We start from the raw sequence: 25449 nt of genomic DNA, 5'->3' as shown, positions 1-25449 counted from the left end.
CACAATGTGGGTGGAACAGCAGAGAGGTCTGGGTTGTCTGAAGTCATCGTAGGCAGTGTTAGTCATGCAGAGGTGTCAATCACTTCTTTGAATGGGGTGACCGGAAGTGATGAAATAAGTGGTTGTCTGTACATCTCCAGAGCAGGAGAGTAGAAACAAGTGTCAAGTGGTTGCCAGTCAGATGCACAATGGGCTCTCAGTGCTAGAGGGCCTAGAGAGCGCCACTGAGCTTCAGGAGGTTTAGCAAGAGAAACATGAGGAAATGAGTCAGGTACTGTGAAATAGCATGTTTGTGGTGTGACATCATCTGTGAGGCATGTCAACAGGAAACATGTGGTCTTTGTCCAGCAGATATCTGTAGTATGTAAGTCAGTTGGTGGTGTTTGCATGAATGAATCTCCTAGCTGATCAGCTGGGTCTGAAGTAACACGAGCAGTGCAATGCAGCTGTTGTTCATGCATGAATGTGCATGAAGGTGGGAGTCTATCTTTGGCCATAGAGAGCAAGGCTACACGCTGACTCTCATCAGTGAGGGACCATTCAAATACAAACAGCAGATCAGGCACTAGTGTCACCAAAGTGTCCACTGAGTGTGTAGACTTTGACACCACTAGTCCTTCAGGGCTACAATCGATGGACAGGTTGAATTTAAGAATTAGATCTCTGGCCAGAAGATTTATTGGACACGTCTGTGAGAGTAGAAACTGATGCGAGTGGGCAGTGTGATCAAAAGGGTCAATCACATTCAGAGGAGCTGTCATTACCTCTGGGATTGCTACACCAGATGCTCCTGTGGAGTGGATAATCTTGCCACACAGTGGAGCATGTGGGAGACATTTCTTCATTATCAGAGATTGAGTGGCCCCTGAGTCCACTAAGAACTTTAGTGGAACATTGTTTACAAGCATTGTGAGCATGGGTAACTTCAAACATGCTGACTGAGTGTATTTAAAATACGTGGAGGTGCATGTGGTATCAGTAGGTGAAACAGCTGGTGTGTGTGTGCGTGTACTTGCTGTTTGGAGACCTGGACCTTCCTCACCGCCCCCTCCTAGTCAGGATGAGTGCCCGCCTCGGTGGCCACGAGCCCTGGGTGGACCCTGGCTTCAACCAACCGATTGTTGGGAGCCTGGGTGAAAGTTCTGTTCATGGCTCATGGGCCATGGCTCCCGTGGTGGCATTGGTGCTCGATTCTGGAATGGTCGGCCACGCCCTCGCCATGTGGTGCGTTTTTGTGGACAGTCTCTCATCCAATGGTCAGTCCCTCCACACAGGAAGCATGGCTGTGGCCCTCCTGCGTACCCACGTGGTTGTTGCTGTTGTGAGCCTGGCCAAGGACCAGGGGGTGGTGGTGGGCGTGGAAAAGCTGGAAGCTGTTGTGGTGGGGCAGTGTTCAAGGTCATCTGTTGTGCAGCTTGAAGAAGAGTCAGCTGAGCATTTTCTGCTTGTTTTGTCTTTTTCTTCAGTGTTGCAGTTTCTTCGGCCGTGTGCTGTTCCCAGGCGTGTCTGGCATGACGTAGGAGGTCGTTGAGGCGAATGCCAGCTTTCCAGCCTATGTATGTGTTCTGGACAGACTTGCGGATTGTTGGCAAGAATCCATCCATCACACATTGACACAGGATGGTTTCGAAGGCTGAAGCCTGTGCAGCATCACGCCAGTCGTTGTCCGGAAAAGCGATGCCAGAGTGTGTACGAAACACAGGGATGAGATGATCAATGTACTCTTGAGGGGGTTCGCCACTCTTCTGGACCGTGTCCTTGATCTTTGCATATTGAGGCGTCTGTGGAAATGCTGTCTTAACTCTCCTGACAATATCACCTACAGCTGTCACAAAGTCTTGGTTATCTGCGTGGGCGTATTCGACACGCATCAGCCGTTGGTTGCCAGGCGGGACCTCAAACAGCTGTGCGCCTATGGTGCTTACAAAGTTCATACCATAGACTGCTGTGAGAATCATTTTTAGTTCTGGTATGGTGGGGCGGAGAATACGAACCATGTTGGTGATGGCTTCACCCACAGCGTCTCCTCCTTGGGCCATGTCTGGGAGGTGTTGTTTGGCTAGGCTTGTCAGGTCGCTCAGTGGCCAAGTTCTGAACACCAGTTGTGGTCCGTCAGGTCCACCCACCTCTAGCATCGGCATGGTCGTGGAGTTGTGTTCACCATCTGAAGTCATGGGGGAGCTTATAGAACCGTTGTTATGCTGTGACTGTTGTAGTCTCTGTATTTCAGCCTCCAGCAGTTTTTCTTTTTCTCTGAAAGCTTTAATCCGCTCCTCTTGCTCTGCAGCTTTGGACCGAGTTATGACTGAAGAACCCTCAGAAAATGATGAAAGCGATGGTGAAGAGTTTGAAGATGTTGATGTTGATGAGGCTGAGCTGGTAGCAGGGGATGGTGGTGGTCTGGTTGTAACATCTCTTCCTCCTGCTGCTCCTTGTTCATCCTGTTGCTAAGGGGCAGCTGGCCTTGGTCCAATAAAATCATCGTCTGAAGTGAGGATCCAAGCAGGTTTCAGTCCAGGGCGGGTCTCATGTGCTTCCATCTGTGGTGGGCCATAGGGTGGTGGGTCTTTGAGTTCTGCCAGCGAGGGGTAGATCGAGGTGGAGGGTGCGGTGGGAGGAAGAGGTCCGTGGGTCTCCGGTGCATGTGTGAGAGAGGACAGAGGAAAAAGAGAGGTTTTCAGTTTTTTTTTTTTTTTCTTTGTCTCGTCTTTGTGTCTCTGAGTCTCCTGTTCTCTGCATTGTTTCTGTAAGTCTTCAACTTTTTGAGACATCTGTAATAATCTGGACTCCGTTTCACCCATCATATTTTTAGACTCATTTTTCCACATTTTAAATGCTTCCTCATGTTTGTGCATCGTTAAGTAAACCTTTTGAGGTATTTTCTTCATCTGAAGCATGCTCTGCTTCTGCTACAATAATAGTTCTTCGAGTTTTTGAATGTCTTCGGTTTCCAAAGACCCATTTTTAGGAAAACCAAATTCGTAATGCCACTGAGAAACGAAACTTAGACAGGAATCTCCGTATAAGCGTTTCATTTTTTCTGCAACCGAACCGTTTGGTATATAATCTAGATTCTTACTTTTTGTCGCTCCCATTTTATCTTTGTTAGTCTCTCTTTCTTTAAGACGAAACTATTTTATTTCCTCAGCCCTCTTTTATCAAGACGAGCCTACCTCGGTTTTCCTAATGAAAACTTACCCTCGGTTCTTACTCTAAATTCAGAACTTACATCTCGGTTCTCCTAATGAGAACTTACCTCGGTTCCTACTCTAAATTCAGAACTTACACCTCGGTTCTCCTAATGAGAACTTACTTATTTTATGAGAGAGCGATCTTTTTGACGGAGTCGTGTCTGTCGCCCGCTCGCTAGCTTAGCGCTTTTTATTTATTTTATTTTTTATTTTTTTTTATTTTATTTATTTATTTACCTTATCGTAGATGTCTCTGGTTTCCTGTTTCGAAAATACGGCCGGAGTCGATCCCCCCTCCGGAGAACCAGACGTCCTCCCGCTCCCAAAACGTCCTACTTGGAGGGTCGGAGGTCCGGTGATCAGCCCCGTCGTGATTCTCCGTCGATCGGACGAACTCCCGGCGTATCCCAAAGCGGTGCCTCCAAACTTTTGTGGAAAATAATAATTGTTCTAAACTTTAAAAAACTCTTAATAAAAAGAAAACCAGAGACATTTCTCTTTTAGCTCAAAACGGAGCGCGAGGTTTATTCTTTCTGCAGAAAGGAGTTGCTGCCTGCGTGAAGTCAGAACAAGCACACACAGCACACTGGATTCTTAAAGAGACAGTACATATATTTATACATGTTTCGTGCGTCACAATAACATTCTATCATGAAGGGAGGATAACGTTCCTCAGGTTGATACCATACACAAGTTCTTGTTATCAGTACGAGATGATGATATTCTTCTTGTGGAGCGTGCTTTGTAACAAGTCTTCTGTCCATGTGACTAGAACATTCTGATAAACATTTGTGGAGCTGGTATTTTTTAATTAGATTTGTAACAGTCTTTTGTTCATGTGGCTAGAATCTCTGAAAAAGAAAAACATATTGATACGAAAAGCGTCCTCAGCCGTTTAGATAAAAGTTCTGTATCTTTGCCTCTCTGCAGGTGGTGAAATACAAGGACGTTTGCTGAGCAGAGAACAAAAGTTCACATTTACAAGAGTTTACCAGAGTTCACATACACACACCAACTTTGAAAGTCTGCAGAATGAGCATGGATTAAATGATATTTAAACAATACATGTTAGTTTATTAATTTTTCCTGGGGTTTCTGCATTGTGGTTGCTGGGGATCGCCAGGGCTTCCCTTTGCTTCTCTCTCTGGGGGGTGCGGGTGTCCCTGTTGGGGGAATCCCGGAGCTCTGGGCTTGGGGACCGCTGTGTGTCTGTGGTTTCGGTCATCCCTGTGTTAACATCATGTCCTGTGGGAATGGGTCTGTGGGTCCCCACATCCACTATTGAACATTTTTATGGAGAAACCTTATAGTGATAAGCATGATCACACAGGTGTTTAGATTAAGGTGTTTATCAGATACACACTCAGTTGGGTTGTGGATACCACTAAATATATCTTGTATTACCATGTACTGTATAAAATACTTTCTAATGATGTTATAAGTATCATTATATATGTTGTTTGGGTAGTGAGAGAGCAGAGAGATGGTTTCAGCTCAGGGGTGCTCTCTTACATTTTATAATATCTGGACTAGTTCAAGTACATGATATTATACTTAATTTAAACGGATTCTTTCATTTTTCTGGACTGAGTTCTATCGTGCCTTGAATGATTAAATGTGGACGGAAACGTGTTTAAATTTCTGACTCACCAACAACAGTGAGCCGTTTAATTAAAAACGATTTAAAACACATCACACATTTACATTAATTGACAGATTGATTACAATTAACACAGCTTAATTAATGAGCTTTACAATGAGAAATCATACGGCCATGATATCTCACTTGCAACTAATTACAACAGACATTTCTGAAAATATCTGGATTAATTACTGGCAGATAGAAGAGTTTTAAAGATGGGAAAATTAAGGAGTTTGAATGGAGAGGAAAAGATGGATGAAGATGTAGGTCTGTAGACCAGAATGACACGCTCCCTTGAAGCGCAGTTCACCCGCGGTACACTGGTAGTGAAGCTCAACGACTCTTTACCTTGCAGAGGATGAATCCGCGGCGGTCAAGAGGTCTACTGGCACGCTACCTTTCAGCGTCTCCTCAGGGCGGCTGCGACTCTTTAGAAGTTGTGAGAACTCGTTCCACAGAACAAACCTCCTCAGAAGTTATGAAGTTTTCACCGGGTGGAGTCACAGCGAGGCATCGTGGCTCCTACAGGAACTCCAGCCGAACTCCATCAGTACCAGTCAGTTCGCTCCAGAACTTCAGTTCATCCCAGAACTTCGGATCATGTCTGGAACTTCTTGTTCTCTCCAGCAACTGACTGGAACTAGGAAGTGTCGACATTTAAAGAGTTCTGTTTCTGGTTCATTTGGGAAGTCCTGATTGGCTGAACGAACCAACAGGGGTGTGGTTTTAGTGACGTAAGGGGTTACTACAAGTCAGAAAAACAACAAAGATGTTTTAGGAACAAACAGAGAAATGTTATGGCGAAGTGACAGAAAGCAGGTGCCAGCTCCCCTGTTTATGTCTGAGAGGTTTTAAAAACATGACAGTTCGTTCCAATAAACTTGTTTGCGACTGTCTCCGACTTTTGACCGACATCACAACTTGCTCATTTCAGACAGAAGATCATAAATGCATAATTACTTTGTACAGGCATTTTAACTTGATTTCTACTTTGAATGAGGATTAAAAATCATTTATACTGTTTCACAGTTGATTTAAAATGAGTAGTTCACTTCAACATTTAAAAATGATTTGAACTAAACACACTTTGATTTTCAAGATATTGTAAAATAGTAATGATAATAAAAGAGAGTGTTCTCTCAATTGATCTGTGCAGGACACACTTAGAAAGTCTCTGGATGAGCTTAATCTGTGTTTCTGGACTCAAATCAATGAAATAACAGTTCCTGTCCCAGGATCAGGTTTTGACCTGAGGCTTAGTTCACTACATTTGCTGTTGTTGTTTCTCGGTTTTGTCTTGTTTTTTTTTGTTTTTTCCGCAGGTCTAGAGGCAGACTTCAATGATGTTGATTGGTGTTCTCTTTATACCTCTCTCTCTCCTTAATTCTTATCTCCTTCTTTACCATTTCACCCTTCTCTCACTTTTCTGACAAAACAAACAAACCCAAAGCAAATTCTAATAAAATTTAATTTATATATCAAGTGGAGCATTAAGGCCAGCCATAATGCTCTGCTTGTGAAAGTAAATCTGTTGGGCATCACTTTGACACTCAGACAATAATTCTAAGTGTCACAATGCTGGACAGGACAAGGGGGAAAAAAAAAAAAACTTCTCTCATGGTTCGATTATGGGGGCTAATTGTCACACTATTAACTCCTGTAATTACACATCTGTCACAAAAAACACAAGAAAAGTCTGATAATAATGTTGTTACTGTTCTCGGGGATTCAGCCCAATCCTGTACCCCCCACTCATTACAGCACACCGAATGATTTTAAAAACATGTCAGGACTTTATTTTCTGCATGTAAACACACGTAGTCTTTTGAGACAACTTGATACTTTGAAAATTCTGGTCATTTCTTCTGGGACAGATGTAGTCGTCATTTATGAATCCTGGCTAAACAAATCTGTCTCGAATATTGACCTGGCAATTGATGGATTTAATATATGTCGCTGTGATCGTCAAAAAAGGGGTTGGGGTGGGGTCGCTATTTACATCAGCGATACCCTGGATTCTAGTGTTGTGTCAGCCAAAACAATCCCAAACCTATTTGAGGCCTTAGCTGTAAACATCACTTTGAATGGAGGCCAGCTCTTATCTGTAGTGGGTTGTTATTATCCCCCATCAATTCAGTTAAAATCAGTTTATTTATATAGCGCCAAATCACAACAAAGTCGTCTCAGGGCACTTTACAGGAACATTCACATACATAAAAGCCAATTAGTAAAGTTCTCTATCTAAGGAATCCAGCAGACAAGATGAATCTTGGCTTTGTTGCAGTCTCCCATCCTGAGCAAGCACAGTGGCAACAGTGGAAAGGAAAAACTCCCTTTTAAAAGGAAGAAACCTCCAGCAGAACCAGGCTCAGGACAAGCGGCCATCTGCTTTGACCGGCTGGTTGAGAGGACAGGAAGGAGACAGACGAACATAGAATGGTAGGTCCAGGTAGAGGTCCAGGTGTATCTGAAAGACAAAAAATCACGTTAAGGATAGAAAAAATAATTACAAATACAAAACAGGTTGATTAAAAATTGTGGTCAGTTTGTCCTCCAGCAGTCTAAGCCTATAGCAGCATAACTAAGGGACAGCTCAGGAAACCCAAGCTGACCCTAACTATAGGATTTAGCAAAAAGGAAAGTCTTAAGCCTAGTTTTAAAACTGGATAATGTGTCAGCCTCACGGACAGAGGTTGGAAGTTGGTTTCACAAGAGAGGAGCCTGATAACTGAAAGATCTGCCTCCCATTCTGTTTTTGTAAATTCTAGGAACCACAAGTAAACCTGCAGTCTGAGAGCGAAGTGCTCTGTTAGGAAAATATGGAACAATAAGATCTGTAATATAAGATGGAGCCAGGTTGTTGAGAGCTTTGTAGGTTAGAAGTAAGATTTTGAATTCAATTCTGGATTTGACAGGGAGCCAATGGAGAGAAACTAAAACTGGATAAATATGAGCTCTCCTACTAACTCTGGTTAAGACTCTGGCAGCAGCATTTTGGATCAACTGAAGACGTCTTAAAGAAGTATTTGGACACCCAGATAATAAACCATTGCAATAATCCAGTCTAGACATGACAAATGCATGGACCAGTTTTTCTGCATTATTTTTAGATAAGATGTTTCTAATTTTAGTGATATTACGCAGGTGGAAGAAGGCAGTTCTAGTAACGTTTTTAATGTGGGGGACAAAAGACATGTCCTGATCAAAAATAACACCAAGATTTTTAACATTAGAGCTGGAGGACAGATTAATGCCATCTAAGGAGGGAGAAAGACTGAAAAATTAATTCCTAAGGTGCTCAGGTCCAAAAACCAAAACCTCAGTCTTGTCTGTGTTCAAAAGAAGAAAATTAAGGGTCATCCAGGTTTTTATGTCTTTAAGACGTGCTTGTAGTCTAAGTAGCTGATATGATTCATTGGGTTTAATGGACAAATATAACTGTGTGTCATCAGCATAACAATGGAAATTTATCCCATGCTGTTTAATAACTTTACCTAATGGAAGCATATATAAAGTAAAGAGTATTGGCCCAAGCACTGAGCCCTGAGGAACTCCATGACTAACTTTGGTGTATGAAGAAGATTTATTATTTACATTTACAAACTGGAATCTATCAGATAGATATGATTTAAACCATTTTAGAGCTGTTTTGATAATCCCAATATCATATTCAAGCCTCTGTAGTAAAATATTGTGATCAACTGTATCAAGTGCAGCACTGAGGTCTAACAGGACCAGTATAGACACAAGTCCATTGTCTGAAAACTGTCCGAACATAAATCAGGCTCTAGTGAAATCAGCAACACCTGAAGCCGCCGTGTCCAATTGTCACCTTCTTCCATTGCTATTACCGTATTGCTAGTATCACCCAGCCCTCTGTGAATAACAAGTGGCCATCAGAGCATTAAGGATCGGTCGTTAGGCTGATGGTCCTCTTTGATCATTTGAACAGCTAGTTTTGTCTGTCACCAGCAAACTGGTTGACCGACTATGGGAAAGTGCTATTTATAACACTGAGTTTATTGTAGCTCCTCAGACTTCTTCAGACATCTTTTGGATAAAAGACGAAACGTTTCAACAATCTTAATTCTTATTTTTTTTTATCTGTCCAGAGGACCTGACAACTTTGTTAGATTTACTGTAAACTTCACATTTTTAAAACCAGTCATTATGAACTCCATACTACATTATAGATTTTACTAAAACTTCATCTGAAAATGGGAAAGCCTTGAGAAGTAACGCTTTAAAGAAATACAGTTTTTATGAATGCGTCCCGCTACATTTGATGTTTTTGTGACAACACTCTCACTGTCAGCTGTCTCAGGTGACCACGTGACCACGATGCGCGCATATTTACGCTCGTTGAAAGACAACTGCCCCGGGTTGGTCCAGCAAGCAGCCGTGGGCCGACCAGAATCATTCAGCAACTCTGATTGGTCCGTGATCTTGCAACACCGTCTCTGATTGGTGGATAGAAGCAAAGAGCTCTGCTCTTCCTTATCGTTCTTCCGGCTTACATGTTGGAAAAAAGAAAAGACGAATGGAAAAAATTGTAATCCACGGAACGACTATTGCCTAGTTATTTAGCGAAACGGTAATGTCTGCACACATACAGAGATATGTTTGTTTGTTTAGTCGTGATAAGTTTGCGCAGTTATGTTCCTCAGAAGGTTGAGAAGTCGAATTGAAAAGAAGGCGGCAGCAGGTTATCGACGTTAGCTTTCTGCTAGCACAGATAGCTTGCTAACACCAGGGTAGCCTTTTAGATTTAAGCCCACAAAACCAAAATTATAGATCTCAGGAAAGATTTTTTAATATTGCCGAGATCGCGTTTTGTAACTTAGGTGCGGGCAGTCAAAAAAACACTTTATACTACTCAGAACTTATTTTAAAAGCACATTTGATTGTTTTAGCATGTTGCTCCAACAAACCATGGCATGTCATATGTACAAGATGTTTTTTACACGTTAATGTACTTATTTTACTAACTCCATTCGCTTGTTTTGTCTGGTAGGATGGTATTTCGTAGATCTGCATTATTAGCTTGTGTCCCTCGGTCTCTGCACACAAACACCACCGACTCGATGGTTGTGGTCTTCAGACGTGTTTCATACTGCAGTCATTCACTCACTTAACCCCAGTGAGGGAGTTTCAGCATTATATGACACCGGACTTAAAGGTTGTTTTCTCTGTTTTGGGTCAGAAGTAGTAAAATGAGCTCTCAGCAGTTCCCCCGACACGGGCTGCCTGCTTCCAGCGGGGGGGCATCTCAGCTTCCTGCCGCTGCAAACCTAGCGCCTGTCAGCCAGCCGTCTCATGCTCCAGGTAACTCATCCCCACTGTACTCTCTTACATGATGCTGTATAGACATGATGGGCATGACAGTTAGTGTTGAATCCTGTTTTTCATTAGCTAGTGGAAATGGAGACAGCAGTCGGGATGCTGATCATGCTCAGCAGGACCACCCACCTTCCACGGGTGGGGCTACTCTGACTTTCAGAGATGACAAGCAGGAGACCATGGTGGTCAGACCTTACCCACAAGTCCAGACACACGGTCAGCCACAAACTGCTCCTCAAACGGTGTCCATCCAACCAGGGACACCTGTGCCTGTCCCAGCCCCGACTGTCCACCTTCCACAGGGCCAGCCTGCTGTCCTCACCGAGGGACAAGTGAAGGTGATAATAACTTTTCTGTTACAGTTTTAGAAGTTGTGCATGTGCATTTTTAGCTTGAACTTTTGCGTTACACTTTTGAATTCATCTGCTGACAGAGAAATAAAATTATTTGCAATTTGAATAATATATTATCTTTTAAGAGCTACACTATATGGAAAACTATGCAATTTTATTTGAGTATTTTCCAGGTCTGGATATATAAAAAAAAGGGAGTATGGAAAGACATGGGTGTTTCCAAACCTTATTGCATTTTCTAAAAAATATATATATAAAAAAATTGTGTATTTTAAGACGATGAAGAAAGTCAGTAAATTTAATCGAGGGGAAGCAGACCCTTTCCAAGTTTAATAATAATAATAATAATATAAGGAAACAACTAGTAAAACTGCACCTATGTACAAACACAGTTGAATACAGGGCATTTACAGATGTTTTGATGTCAAAATGGCACAAAAATTAACAGAAAAATTGGGGTCAGAATAATGTAGGATTTAAAAAAAAAAATGTGGAGAAACTCCAAAATGTTGATTTATTTGTCAAAAAACTGTTCCAAGTATAAATAGTTCAGTTTAAGTTATCGTGATCACTGCATGAATGAAGCCATGAATTTATTATTTTCATGCAGCAACAGTCCCTCACATTCTCACCCTGCTGTCATTTAAAAAGTTTTAGATAATTTATCAATTATCTTAAGCTGTAGATGGGTTTGATGTCAAATAGTTTAATGCTGAGTCGTTTAAAGTCGTTTTTTGTCATTTAAGACTTCTCAGTAGGAAAATTCACTGATATGCCCTTCCTTTGAGTCGGGTTTCTGGTTTGGAAAGTAAGAAGAACCTTAAATGCCAGCATGGCTTCTCTGTCTATAAAAGTGATAATGGCTACAACACGAAACGCTTTAACTGGAATTCTTTATTTTGTTAAATCAAAATGTAAAACGTCCATCACACCTCATTATATAAGTTTTTATATTATTTAGATGCACAAAGTACGACATAACTTTGTTTATCCACTTGTTTAGCATTAGCCTGATTAGTGAACAAATCCTGCTGTTGTTTTTACTTGAAACTGGATCATGTGTAGAGGAGCTTGAGGTCAGTGAAATGAACATAAACATTAATGTTGGTAAATCCCAGGATCACATTTGTTGCTGTTTTTATTCATTTGTAATAAATAAAAAGTTTTGATCAGTCCAAGCTTAGTTGTGTATCTCTAGCTCAAATCTGGAGCATCACTTGTGTTTTTCAACACTAAAACATATTGTGACAGTCAGGCTCGTCATTTTCAAGTTGCCTGAAGTTTATTTTGTGAGTAGCTCAAGTACAGATTAATCAAGTTGAAACCAGTTTTGCTCAGAACATTTCTGAATATTCACATTAAAAACCTTCAGAAGAATAAGTTTAACAATTTCATTGTTAATTTGTAAATTTTGTTGTGTCTCAGACACACAATTAAAATGAATTAAAAAAATAATTAAAATGCAATTTATTAAAATTCACAGAATTAAAAGTAAAAAAATCTACTTGTGATTAACAAAGGTGAATTTAGTTTTGGCATTTCACACTTTATGTGAATGGATTGATTTGGAAATTGATTTTAGTATTCCCTTTGATTTTTTTAAAGTTATTTATTTTTTCATTTAAGATGTTATCAGTTTTCACATGTTTTGTTTAGAAAAAAAGTTTCTCTAAAATTTGCCTTCAGTGTTATTAAACCTCTTATCGATTATAACTTTAATGTTTCTGTCTGCGTCTAACCTGTTTTAGAACTTTGATGGTATTTTTATATTTTCTTAGTTTTTTATATCCTGTGTGATTCCTTGTGTTTGATCTTTTGTACTGAAACTCTGGCACAACAATTTCCTGCTGGATCAATAAAGTTATATCTTATTTTATTTTATTTCTTATTAATTTTAATGCAAAATAGTTTCTTAAACAATTTATTTTCTTTGTAACTACTTTAGTAGTTGGCTCAGTTGGTAGAGCAGTTGCCTCTCAGCGAGAATGTTACTGGTTCAAATCCCGACCTGGGACCTTTCTGGGTGGAGTTTGCATGTTCTCTCCGTGCATGCGTGGGTTTTCTCCGGGTACTCCAGTTTCTTCCCACAGACCATCCATCCATCCATTATCTTTACCCGTTTATTCCATTTTGGGTCACGGGGGTCGCTGGTGCCCATGTCCAGCAATCACTGTGCGAGGGGCGGGGTACACCCTGGACAGGTCGCAAGTCCATCACAGGGCCACATAGAGACAAACAACCATGCACTCTCTCTCACTCACACCTAGGGACAATTTAGAGTTACTAATCAGCCTAACATGCATGTTTTTGGTCTGTGGGAGGAAACCGGAGTACCCGGAGAAAACCCACGCATGCACGGAGAGAACATGCAAACTCCACCCAGAAAGGCCCCTGGACCGGGGTTTGAACCAAGGACCTGCTCGCTGAGAGGCAGCAGCTCTACCAGTTGCGCCACCGTGCTGCCCCCTTCCCACAGACCAAGAACATGCATGTTAAACTGATTGGTAACTCTAAATTGTCCCTAGGTTTGAGTGAGAGAGTGAATGATTATTTCTCGTTTGTCTCTATGTGTCCCTGTGATGGACTGGAGAACTGTCCAGGATGTCCCCCACCTCTCGCACAGTGATTGCTGGATGTGGGCACCGGTGACTTGAAAAGGAAGAAGCAGCTAAAGATAATGGATGGATGGACTACGGTACTTTAGGAACCTAAAACTCGTCTCTTTTATATCTTAATTTAGGCTGTCCTGAAATCACCAATGCCAAGTCGTCTCATTGCCCCGGCACCAGCTTCCAACCAGGCTCATATACCCAAGGTGGTAGAAAGCACCATGCCCACCACCCCCTCCATCCCTGTGGCGACTATCAGTGGGCAGCAGGTAACCGCTTTGTATGTAGGCTTTTATTTTATGGTCTCTATTTTGTAGCTGTTTTGAACCTCTTCTGTTTGTATAATGTTTCAGGGTCACTCCAGCAACTTACACCACCTTATGCCCGCTAACATTCACATCATCAGAGGGCAAATCAGTGCCCCCACCGTCCCACCTCAGACCTTTACATCTCATTTGCCTCGAGGTATGAATTTTCTGATCAAATCAGTTTTACCAAGATTTGCATATGATTGTTCTTGGAAAAATAAAATGCATCCTACTCACATTCTGGACTTGTTGCAGTGCAGGTTGATAGTATTGTTGCGTACCCTGCAGGGGCCGTTGCAGCAGCTGCTATGTCCAGCTCCAAAACAGTCTTGCGACCAGCCACTGGAGCGAGTGCAGGCCCTGGCCCGCCCACGGTGCAGCACATAATTCACCAGACCATCCAGGTTTGTTTAAAATAGTTGGATGTAAAAAAAATAATTAAAAAGAAGTTTAACATGGGCTGGTCACGAAGCACTCTGTGTAACATTTTTATATTGTTCTGTGTGCAGTCCCGCCCTGCTGTAACGACCTCTACTGCTGTGCTCCCGACTGTGGTGGCCCCAATCTCAGCCACCAGAACTCAGTCCCCTGTTATCAGCCCGACTGTCACTCACTCTGAGGTCACGCATGGGTAAGTATTACCCGTGTACACATTTCTTTGTTCTATCTGAAAAAGGTGGATGAGTCATCATTAATGTGATGAGTGAAGGTTGTAGGTTGAACAGATGAACACAATCCAGTTGTTTTTAGCAGCACATGGCTGGTGGTTACCTTTGGTTGACTGTTTTGAGATGAACCAAAGAATGTATAGAAAGATGAATGACACTTGGGCCTGTTGCAATAACAAATTTTGTTGAGCAATTAATTGTCTCAGAGATTATTGCTATAAACGATATTATTATTTGAAATTTGACAATAATTAGTAATTACTGTCAAATTTAAGAAGAAATGTTGGTTAATTTGTTTTGCGTAAAGTACCGTTTTTGACCACTGGATGGTAGTATAAGACTGTTTGAACCAAAGGATGGATAGTGAGGGGGCGAGCAGCGTGTCTCTTGAAGAAAAATGGGAGGGAGGCTCCTTGACGTGACATGGGCTGTCTCGCCTTCCTTTTTTTTGGTTCTCAAAGTGGCAGACACTCGGTGTGGTTTGAGCTCTTTAGCATAGCATTTTTCACACAAAGTTTTTAACAAAAAATCGGTAAACAAGACACGAAGAAACGATAAAGCCGTTAAATAAAAATGAGGTTGATAATTTTTATTTATCATGCGATTAATTGATTTATTGTTTATCACGACAGGCCTAATGACACTTCTTTCTACTTCTGTTGTACAAAAGTAAAACCAAAATATCCCACTGGTCAAGATGTACCCTCTTCTTTCCCAATGATGGAGATAGGTTCCAGCTCCCTGGGACCCTGTGGGGCAGGGTAGGAAGAACTTAAAGCCTCACACCCTTAGTGCACAGAATCTAGTAAAAAAAAAATACACATCTAAATTGGGTCCTGTTGGCTTCATTTCCTAACAAATGAGACAAAGTGGGGTCGTAGTTGTATTATGAAATTCTTTATCAAAAGGGCTCGTGAACGGTCGGCACAGATATTCAGACCAGAGGGAAAAATAAAAGACAGAGGCTGTTACTGCTAGGAGTAATAAGTGTCCTTTATTAACCTGCCACAGAAAACAGCCAAGCAAAAAACAAGTACACTCGTACACTCTTAACACACAAATTGATATGAAATAACCTCACCGTGACACTGGCCGGGAAGTCGTTTTCGACCCAGGTAAAGAAGAATCACATCAAAATGGCGTATGGCACCAGCGCGTGCTGATCCACACCAGGACTTCCGACTCTCTGTGTTTGAAACATTTCTTATATACCTTTCCCTGATCGCGTGAGAGCAGATCAAAGCAAGTTTTGATGGTTGCCAGGAGGGCAGATTTAATTAAATCTGTTTTTCCTTCATCAAAGCAGTCTGTGCAACAGAGCGATGGTTTCATAAAAAACATGTCATTCAAAACCTGGGTCACTGTAACCTGAAGATTGGGCCCGATCTTCTGGCTAGAGCATCCCCAGAGAACTTTAATTACTCCAAAACACATCTGCAGCACAGGAATGACTGAATAAGCAGATAAGCTGCATCAAAAGTGAGTATAAGTGTGTTTAAATAAGTGTAATATAGGTATAGATTGACATAAAAGCATTAAAATAATCATTTCTATATCAGTAGTGTATTATTACATGTCAATAACCTGCACACAATCATGGTGTCAAAAGATTTTTTAACGTATCAAATAAATTATTATAACTAAGAGCCTTGAAAAAATTGATATTTGAAATAATCACATCAACAAGTTAAGAAAGTCAACACTTGGAAAAATAAGCATATTTAATTTTTGGTTTTTTTCCACGTCAGAAAAATGTCCCATTCAATCCCATTGAGTAAAACTTGAACTACAGCCAGGCTAAAAAATGTGCTAATTCTGTGTCCAGTTTGTCTAATATTTGGCACTATACATTTACATACAGTGATGCTTGAAAGTTTGCAAAGTCTTTTTAATTTTCTATATTTCTGCATAAATATGACCTAAAGCATCATCAGATTTTCACATAAGTTCTAAAAGTAGATGAAAAGAACCCACTTAAACAAATGAGACAAACATATTATACTTGGTCATTTATTTATTGAGTAAAATGATCCAATATTACATATCTGTGATGGTAAAAATATGTGAACCTCTAGTATTATCGGTTAATTTAAAGGTGAAATTAGAGTCAGGTGTTTTCAATCAGTGGATGATGATCAGGTGTGAGTGGACACCTTGTTTGATTTAAAGAACAGGGTCTATCAAAGTCTGATCTTCACAACATGTTTGTGGAAGTGGATCATGGAGGAACAAAGGAGATTTCTGAGGAGCTCAGAAAAACAGTTGTTGATGCTCATCAGGCTGGAAAAGGTTACAAAACATCTGTAAAGAGTTTGGACTCCACCAAACCACAGTCAGACAAACTGTGTACAAATTTGTGTTGCATTTGGGCCCCAAAAAATCTGACCCAGCCCGCAGTCATCATTTCCGAACCCCACCCGACCTGACGAATTAACAGTAATTACAGGTCTGGACCTGGAAAACCACCAACATTTTTATTTAGTTATTAACAGTCAGGGACGTGCGGCTTAATAAAAGGGCCAGAAGATCAGAGCTGAGGGAGTGTTTGTCCTTTCATGGCCATAAAAGAGCATTTAAACCCTGTTTCTGCCTACATTCTACATTACTCAGACACGAACTGCTGTGACACGTCTGCTTTGAGATCTCACCTGTTGGGATCGTCGGCCGCGCACGTCTGCTGAGTGCAGCGGCTGAATGAACATTCATTTGGGCTTTGATGGATCGCTGCCTGGCAGTATAGTCCCATCTGAAGATTAACTGAACTTTTTACTTCTTTCAAGACCGGTCAGCTTGTGGTGAAATGGCCGCGTGCGACTAGTGAAAGTATGGCAGGCCATGTTGCCATATAATTGGATCGCAGCTGATCCACTGAACCGATCAAAAGCCCGACACCGACCCGGCCTGCCCATCCAGCACAATGTCATGGCCCGAACTGCCCCGAATTAGGGTCGGGTGGGGCTGGGCTTAGGGCTCAGGTTAGAAATTATAGCGCTAGTACAAATGGAGGAAATTCAGGACCATTGTTCCCCTCCCCAGGAGTGGTGGACCAAGAGATCACTTCAAGAACAAGGTGTGTAATAGTCAGTGGGGTCACAAAGGAGCCCAGGGTAACTTCTAACACCTGAAGGTCTCTCTCACATTGACTGATGTTGATGTTCATGAGTCCACCATCAAGAGAACACTGAACAACAATGGTTCATGGCAGGTTGAAGGAGAAAGACACTGCTCTCCAACAAGAACATGGCTGCTCGTCTGCAGTTTGATAAAGATCATGTGGACAAACCAGAAGACTGTTGGAAGAAAGTTTTGTGGACAGATGAGACCAAAATAGAACTTTTTGGTTTAATTGAAAAGAGTTATGTTTTAGGGGTGCGAATCTCTGTGTCTGGTGATTCGATTCGATTCTGATTTTTGGTGTCATGGTACGATTTAAAATCGATTTTTCGATTCAGAAATGATTTTTCTATTGAAATGGTCATACATTTTGTTTCATTTATGTAGCTGACAAGCTGAAAAGATTAAACAATGTAAACCAATAGACCATCCGTTTTCTTCCGCTTATCCTGGGTCGGGTCACGGGGGTAGCAGCTTAAGTAGGGAGGCCCAGACTTCCCTCTCCCCAGCCACTTGGGCCAGCTCCTCTGGGGAAATCCCGAGGCGTTCCCAGGCCAGCCGAGAAACATAGTCCCTCCAGCGTGTCCTGGGTCTTCCTCTGGGTCTCCTCCCGGTGGGACGTGTCCGGAACACCTCATCAGGGAGGCGTCCAGGAGGCATCCTAACCAGATGCCCGAGCCACCTCAACTGGCTCCTCTCGACGTGGAGAAGCAGCGGCTCTACTCTGAGTCCCTCCCGGATGATCGAGCTTCTCACCCTATCTCTAAGGGAGAGCCCAGACACCCTGCGGAGAAAACTCATTTCGGCCGCTTTTATCCGAGATCTCGTTCTTTCGGTCACAACCCAAAGCTCGTGACCATAGATGAGGGTAGGAACGTAGATCGATCGGTAAATTGAGAGCGTCGCCTTTTGACTCAGCTCTCTCTTCACCACGACAGACCTGTACAGCGCCCGCTTCATTGCAGACACTGTACCTATCCGCCTATCGATCTCGCGCTCCATTTTTCCCTCATTCGTGAACAAGACCCCAAGATACTTGAACTCCTCCACTTGGGGCAGGACTTTCTCCCTGACCCGGAGAGGGCACTCTACCCTTTTCCGGCTCAAGACCATGGCCTCGGATTTGGAGGAACTGATCTTCATCCCGGCTGTGTCGCACTAGGTTGCTAACCGCTCCAGCAAAAGCTTTTGATCACGATCTTATGAAGCCAACAGGACTACATCATCTGCAAAAAGCAGAGACGCAATCCTAAGGCCACCAAAACGGATCCCCTCAACACCTTGGCTGGGCCTAGAAATTCTGTCCATAAAAGTTATGAACGGAATCGGTGACAAAGGACAACCTTGGCGGAGTCCAGGTCTCATCAGGAACGAGCCCGACTTACTGCCGGCAATGCAGACCAGGCTCTGACACCGGTCATACAGGGACCTAACAGCCCGTATCAAAGGGCCCGGTACCCCATACTCCCAGAGTACCCCCCACAGGGTTCCCCGAGAGACGCGGTCGAACGCCTTCTCCAAGTCCACAAAGCACATGAAGGCTGGTCGGGCAAACTCCCACGCACCCTCCAGGACCCTGCTGAGGGTGTAGAGCTGGTCCAGTGTTCCACGACCAGGACGAAAACTGCACTGCTCCTCCTGAATCTAAGGTTCGACTATCCCAACGGACCCTCCTCTCCACAGCCACCATATAGAGCTTACCAGGGAGGCTTAAGAGCGTGATCCCCCTGTAGTTGGAACACACTCTACGGTCCCCCTTTTTGAATAGGGGTACCACCACTCCGGTCGGCCAATCAAGGGGAACTTCCCCCGATGTCCACGCAATATTGCAGAGTCGTGTAAGCCAACACAACCTTACAATATCCAGAGCCTTAAGGAACTCCAGGTGAATCTCATCCACCCCTGGGGCCCTGCCACCAAGGAGCTTTTTAACCACCTCGGTGACCTCAGCACCAGAGATTGGAGGGCCCGACCCAAAGTCCCCAGGCTCCGCTTCCTCAGTGAAAGATGTGCCAGTGGGATTGAGGAGGTCTTCAAAGTATTCCGCCCACCGACCCACGACATCCCGAGTTGAGGTCAGCAGCACACCACCCCCAATATAAACAGTGTTGGTGGTGTACTGCGTTTCTCGCCTGAGACGCCGGATGGTGGACCAGAATCTCCTCGAAGCCGTGCGAAAATCATTCTCCATGGCCTCTCCAAACTCCTCCCATGCGCAAGTTTTTGCCTCAGCCACCACCCGAGTCGCATGTTGCTTGGACTGCCGGTACCCATCAGCTGCTTCCGGGGTCCCACAGGCCAAAAATGCCCTATTAGACTCCTTCTTTAGCCTGACAGCATCCCTCACTGACTGTGCCCACCACTGGGTTCGAGGGTTGCCGCAGCGACAGGCACCGACAACTTTGCAGCCGCAGCTCTGGTAAGAAGCCTCAACAATAGAGGCACTGAACATGGCCCACTCGGACTCAATGTCCCCTACCTCCCCCGGAACATGTTCAACGTTCTCCTGGAGATGGGAGTTAAAGCTCCGTCTCACAGGAGACTCTGCCAGATGTTCCCAGCAAACCCTCGCAATCCATGTGGGCCTGCCAGGTCTGACCGGCATCCTCCCCCACCATCGGAGCCAACTCACCACCAGGTAGTGGTCAGTGGACGGCTCCGCCCCTGTCTTCACCAGAGTGTCCAAGACATGTGGCCGCAGATCAGACGAGACGACAACAAAGTCGATCATCGAACTGCGGCCTAAGGTGTCCTGGTGCCAAGAGCACATATGGACACCCTTATGCTTGAACATGGTGTTTGTTATGGACAATCCATGACGAGCACAGAAGTCCAAAAACAGAACACCACTCGGGTTCAGATCAGGGGGACCGTTCCTCCCAACCACACCCCTCCAGATCTCACTGTCATTGCCCACGTGAGCATTGAAGTCCCCCAGCAGAACAAGGGAGTCCCCAGGAGGTGCACTTTCCAGTACCCCCTCCAAGGACTCCAAAAAGGGTGGATAATCTGAGCTGCCGTTTGGTGCATAAGCTCTAACGACAGTCAGAACCCGTCCCCCCACACGTAGGCGGAGGGAGGCTACCCTCTCATTCACCGGGGTAAACCCCAACACACAGGCACCAAGATGGGGGGCAATAAGTATGCCCACTCCTGCTCGGCATCTCTCACCAGGGGCAACTCCAGAGTGGAAGAGTGTCCAACCCCTCTCAAGGAAACTGGTTCCAGAGCCATGCGTAGAGGTGAGTCCGACTATTTCTAGCCGGAACCTCTCAACCAATAGACCATTTATTTAAAAATCATTTTAGGTTCCTTACTGTATCAAATATTTTTTATTCATTTTATATTTATACCAAAAATAGGAAAAAATATAGGAGTGCATAAAATTCTGTAACTTAAATTACCAGTATTAGGTTAGCTTAGTTGCCTGAATTTTTCTTAAAAAAAAATTAAAAAATCTAAATCTACGAACAAATAATTCATCCATCCATCATCTTTATCCACTTCTTCCTTTTTTAGCCACGGGGGTCACTGGTGCCCATATCAGCCATCGCTGTGTGAGAGGTGGGGGACAACAGGTCTCCAGTCCATCACAGATAAATAATTCAAAATATATAAATACAAAAGTAATCAGATTTCAGCCTACCATACATAGTACATTAACCTTTAGCTCAAAGTAAAATACAGACTTCACAGTTATTTTTAGCCATGTTGCTCTAACATTTGCTATATTTTCAAAACTTAACCTAATATGAAATATACGGACTTCACAGTCTTAATCATATTGATTCATATTTAGTAAATCTTTAACAAAATTTCAAAACCTGTGCAAGTTTGCACAAAAACCTCTTCTGAACTGTAATTTATAAACCATAAACTGTATCATTTAGAACTGGCTCCAGGAGATGTCTCATCTGGCCTCTTCAACCTGTTAAAAAGACAAATTGCGTTAAGTTTGTTGAACAACTTGTCTATAAGTTTTAGTATAATATGAGAAAAAGCAGTTACCTTTGAGCTGCAGCTGCATCAGAGCTTCTCCCATTTGTTGTTTCATGGTGAAGTTGTGGTGCTGCTTTATCACAAAAAAAAAAAAATCTACATGAAGGAATAACGTACATTGAATCCAGCGTTTTAAAAATAAACACAAACCCCTCACCTTCCACTGAGCTGTCTGATCATAAATCCTTTGTGATATAGCAGGAGATGGAGAGGGAAATCTTTGCAGCCTTTGGGGAAGACTTGAAGTTTGTTGCAGAGTTCGCTGGTCTGCTGTTTCACTTTCATCTTTCTTGAATTTTGTCTTATATCCAAAATACTGTACCGCGATTTTATTTTACGCTTCTTGTAAACAACTGTGCTCTTGTGAAGCTCTGTCTTCCCCCGGAACATTGTAGGATCTGAAATGATTTTTAAAGACGAAGCAGCGGGTTGAATCGCGCTGTCCCCCTCCTCCATGCTAGCAGGCTCCATTCAGATAAAGGGAGCTGGCCAGTGTTGCCAGGTGAGAAATGTAGGATTATCGTACTAGAGACATAAAATGATCGTATTTTGAGGGAAATTATTGTACACTCGTTATAACCAAAATAACAAATCTATTGATGAACTATAGTAGTGATGGGTCTGCTTCCAGACGCTCTGCTTCTTCTTCTTTTCTTTTCCTCTCTCATGGGGCGGGCGCAGCAGACTATTCAGACAATCATGGCCGTTGTTCTGAGGCAAACGCATACGCGTCACTCGTAGGTAACATTTAGAAAAGCACGATTGGCTGGATTTTCGTGTTTGCGGACACAGATGCCTTCAGGGTTCACAAAAAAACTCAAGACAGTTGCGAGAGGCTGATGACAACCGATTACAACCACACATTCACGGAATGGTCAAATTATTGTATATTTGGCCTTTTTTGGGATTATTGATCGTACAGAGGGCAAAATTGTCGTACAAATACGATAATTACCGTACACCTGGCAACTAGGGCTGCAACAACAAATCGATAAAAATGGATGATTAAAAGCATTGGCAATGAATTTCATTATCGATTCGTTGTGTCGCGCGATTATGCGTCTTTCACGGCGCTGCGGAGCCGTTTTGTTCACGGGCAGTTCATTGTCAATGCTGACTGACTGAATAAAGTTTGGAAAAAAAAAAAACTGCAGCGCAAGTTAAACAGAGCAGGGGGGAGGTGGAAACAAAGCAGAGGCTGTTTTCAAAGGAAAATAAGTCAATTTTACAAATGACCAACGCAGCGAAAACTGTTCGACCCAAGTCCTCCAAAGTGTGGGAGCTCTTCACAAAGATAAAAAATGAGAAACATGCAGCTTTGAAAATCACCGACACGACACGTGAGAACCACGGAGATAAACGTAAACATGTCGGAGTCACAAGGAGGAGGAAGGAGCTGCAGCTGATACATGTCTCACTCCCAACTCGTGTTGCAGGTGAGTCTCTACAATTTAACACTTTGTTCTGTTTCAAGAGAGAAAACGTAACGTCAGTCTGTCTGAAGATGAAGCTGCTGCTTGTTTGTTTGTTTATCTGATTAATGACGGTGATAGAGAACGTGTGTTACTTTTTATTTAATTTAATTGGTACAAGCAGTGTTTAAATGTGATTTATAAATAAATCTAACACAAAGATAATAATTTAGTGATTAAGCTTCAACTTTAAATTTGCTGGCAAAGTCTGAAGACACTGCAGGTATGGCAGGATAAATTGCATTTAAACAGGAATTAAAGTAATTTATTACATCTACTCAAATGTGTGTAATTAAGTATTTTATATCTGTGTGTGTGTGTGTGTGTGTGTGTGTGTGTGTTTAATTGCTCTTTTAGCTACTTTTGCCTGAACCTAACTCTGTAAGTGAAACAAGGCATTTCTTGAGTTGCTGTAAATTATGCTATAAAACATATTTACTCTCTCATTCCAGAAAACAACAACAACAACAAACAACAACAGCCTTCATGATGAACAGACATCATGGACACCACAGCAGCAGCTGTCCTCACTGATAATATCCTTAAATGATCGTCACTCACGAGGCCTCTCGATGGTTGAAGACGAAGGCTTCACTACAATGATGCACACTTTTAATCCAGGTTACAATAATCCACACTTTTAATCCAGGTTACAATAATCCACACTTTTAATCCAGGTTACACTCTTCCCTCAATGACACATTTTACAAAGTAGCTACAAATTGTGCAGGTATAAAGAAACATTTGTATATATTTTTGTGTACATTTATTTTTTTAAGCTATTTGACTAACTTTTATTTTTTATTATTCAATATTTTACTAACAGAATTGTCAAATAGCAACCTGTTTTTTGTGTGAATTGCTATGTCAGGCAAATGTTCAATTTTGGAATAAATGGGTGGAAATGAAAATGTTTTTAGTTTTTTTTTGCCGATTCATCGATTAATCAAAAAAATAATTGGCTGATGAATCGATTATTGAAATGATCGTTAGTTGCAGCCCTAGAATGGACTAAAGTTCCTCCAAGGTGATCAGGACTGATCAACATTTACCAGAAATGATTAGTTGTAGTTATTGCTGGAAGTGTGTGTGTGTGTGATGTCGTGTCTCACCAGATAATGAAAGAAAAGGTTCACATACTTTTACCATCACAAATATGTAATATTGGATTATTTTCCTAAATAAATAAAATACCAAGTATAATATTTTGTCTCATTTGTTTAACTTTCTCTTTATCTACTTTTAGGACTTGTGTGAAAATCTGATGATGTTTTAGGTCAAATTTATCATCTATAATGTATGATTTATGATTTATCATCTTAAACTTTCAAGCACCACATTATACTGTATGTATTTGGTCTGAAGCAACACATTTTTAGATCTTAATGTTTTCAGTGCATGCAGTGATTCGTCAGTGATTTGAGTATTTCATTGTTTTCAGGCGTACAGCTCTGACCATTCACCCCCCTCCTGCTGCTGTCAGTATTCAGAGGCCTCAGACGGCCCGTGACACTGCCACACGGATCACTTTGCCATCGCACCCTGCCATTGGGACTCAAAAAGCCCAGCCTCCACACACCATGGCACAGGTTATTGTTTCTTTATGTGAAAATGCATAGTATGTATTTTTTTAGTATATTTTTTTCTCAGTAATGAAAACAATCTTGTTCCGAACAGAAACCCATGTTTAGTACTGTGACTCCTGCTGCAACTGTGGCACCAATTGTTGCCACCAACACTGTGCCATCAACAACTACAATCGGTAAAAGCTTTTTGTTTACTTTAGTTATCTCCTGTATTTATAATCTCAGCCCTTAATAATATAATGTATGTGGGCTTTTTTCATTGATTTGTATTTTTAAATTAATGTTTAGGTACTGTGCCTCATACCCAAATGAGCAGTAGCACTATTGTCACCATGACAATGGCGTCACACTCGTCCCATGCTACAGCTGTGACCACCTCCACTATCCCTGTTGGTGAGTCAGAACTTTAAATCTCACGTTTCCAGATTGGCTTTTGATTCTGATCGTCCCATGAAAACGTTTGTTGCTCCTGCATGATGTCCTTCACAGCTAAAGTGGTCCCGCAGCCTATCGCCCATTCTTCATCTCGCGTTCAGCCTGACTACCCAGCAGAAAGACCCAATCTCATCCCTATCCCAGGCCACAGGTCATCTCCTAACCCCGTTGCCATGGAAACCAGAAGTGACAACAGGTGAGAACTATTTGTCGCATCAGTGGGGCGGCTCTGGCTGAGTGGTTAAAGCAGTCGTCCTCCAATGAATGTGTTTGGGGTTTGATTCCACCAGCAGTCACATGCTGAAGTGTCCCTGGGCAAGACACTGAACCCCTCATTGCCTCCGATGTGTATCCCATCAGTGTATGAATGTGATAAAGCTCTGATTATAGATCTAGTAGTGCTGTATGTGTGTGTATGTATATGCATTTATGTATGTATATGTATGTATGTATATACAAACCGGATTCCAAAAAAGTTGGGACACTAAACAAATTGTGAATAAAAACTGAATGCAATGATGTGGAGGTGCCAAGATCTAATATTTTATTCAAAATAGAACACAGATCACAGATCAAAAGTTTAAACTGAGAGAATGTATCATTTTAAGGGGAAAATCTGTTGTTTCCAAATTTCATGGCGTCAACAAATCCCAAAAAAGTTGGGACAAGTCCATTTTTACCACTGTGTGGCATCCCCCCTTCTTCTTACAACACTCAACAGACGTCTGGGGA

The 25449-nt window shown here is 42.4% G+C and overlaps 1 protein-coding gene and 1 pseudogene across 1 annotated transcript in view; one reads left to right on the top strand and one right to left on the bottom strand.

Annotated features, from left to right (window-relative positions):
* LOC119407535 overlaps nucleotides 1-2174 on the bottom strand; it is a 47429-nt pseudogene extending 45255 nt beyond the window's left edge.
* Nucleotides 2175-10046: 7872 nt separating this feature from the next.
* sap130a (Sin3A-associated protein a) overlaps nucleotides 10047-25449 on the top strand; it is a 45150-nt gene continuing 29747 nt past the window's right edge. Inside the window, exons 1-10 of the mRNA XM_037675004.1 lie at nucleotides 10047-10158; nucleotides 10246-10511; nucleotides 13267-13404; nucleotides 13489-13600; nucleotides 13732-13847; nucleotides 13953-14074; nucleotides 24138-24285; nucleotides 24374-24458; nucleotides 24571-24675; nucleotides 24772-24913. Of these exons, the coding sequence (XP_037530932.1) occupies nucleotides 10047-10158; nucleotides 10246-10511; nucleotides 13267-13404; nucleotides 13489-13600; nucleotides 13732-13847; nucleotides 13953-14074; nucleotides 24138-24285; nucleotides 24374-24458; nucleotides 24571-24675; nucleotides 24772-24913 (1346 nt within the window). The remainder of the gene's footprint in view (nucleotides 10159-10245; nucleotides 10512-13266; nucleotides 13405-13488; nucleotides 13601-13731; nucleotides 13848-13952; nucleotides 14075-24137; nucleotides 24286-24373; nucleotides 24459-24570; nucleotides 24676-24771; nucleotides 24914-25449) is intronic.

Source organism: Nematolebias whitei, chromosome 3 (genome assembly GCF_014905685.2).
Source record: "Nematolebias whitei isolate Nwh7 chromosome 3, NemWhi1, whole genome shotgun sequence".
Lineage (NCBI taxonomy): Eukaryota > Metazoa > Chordata > Actinopteri > Cyprinodontiformes > Rivulidae > Nematolebias > Nematolebias whitei.
Note: the sequence above shows the minus strand (reverse complement) of the source record. Positions and strands in the feature narration are given on the sequence as shown.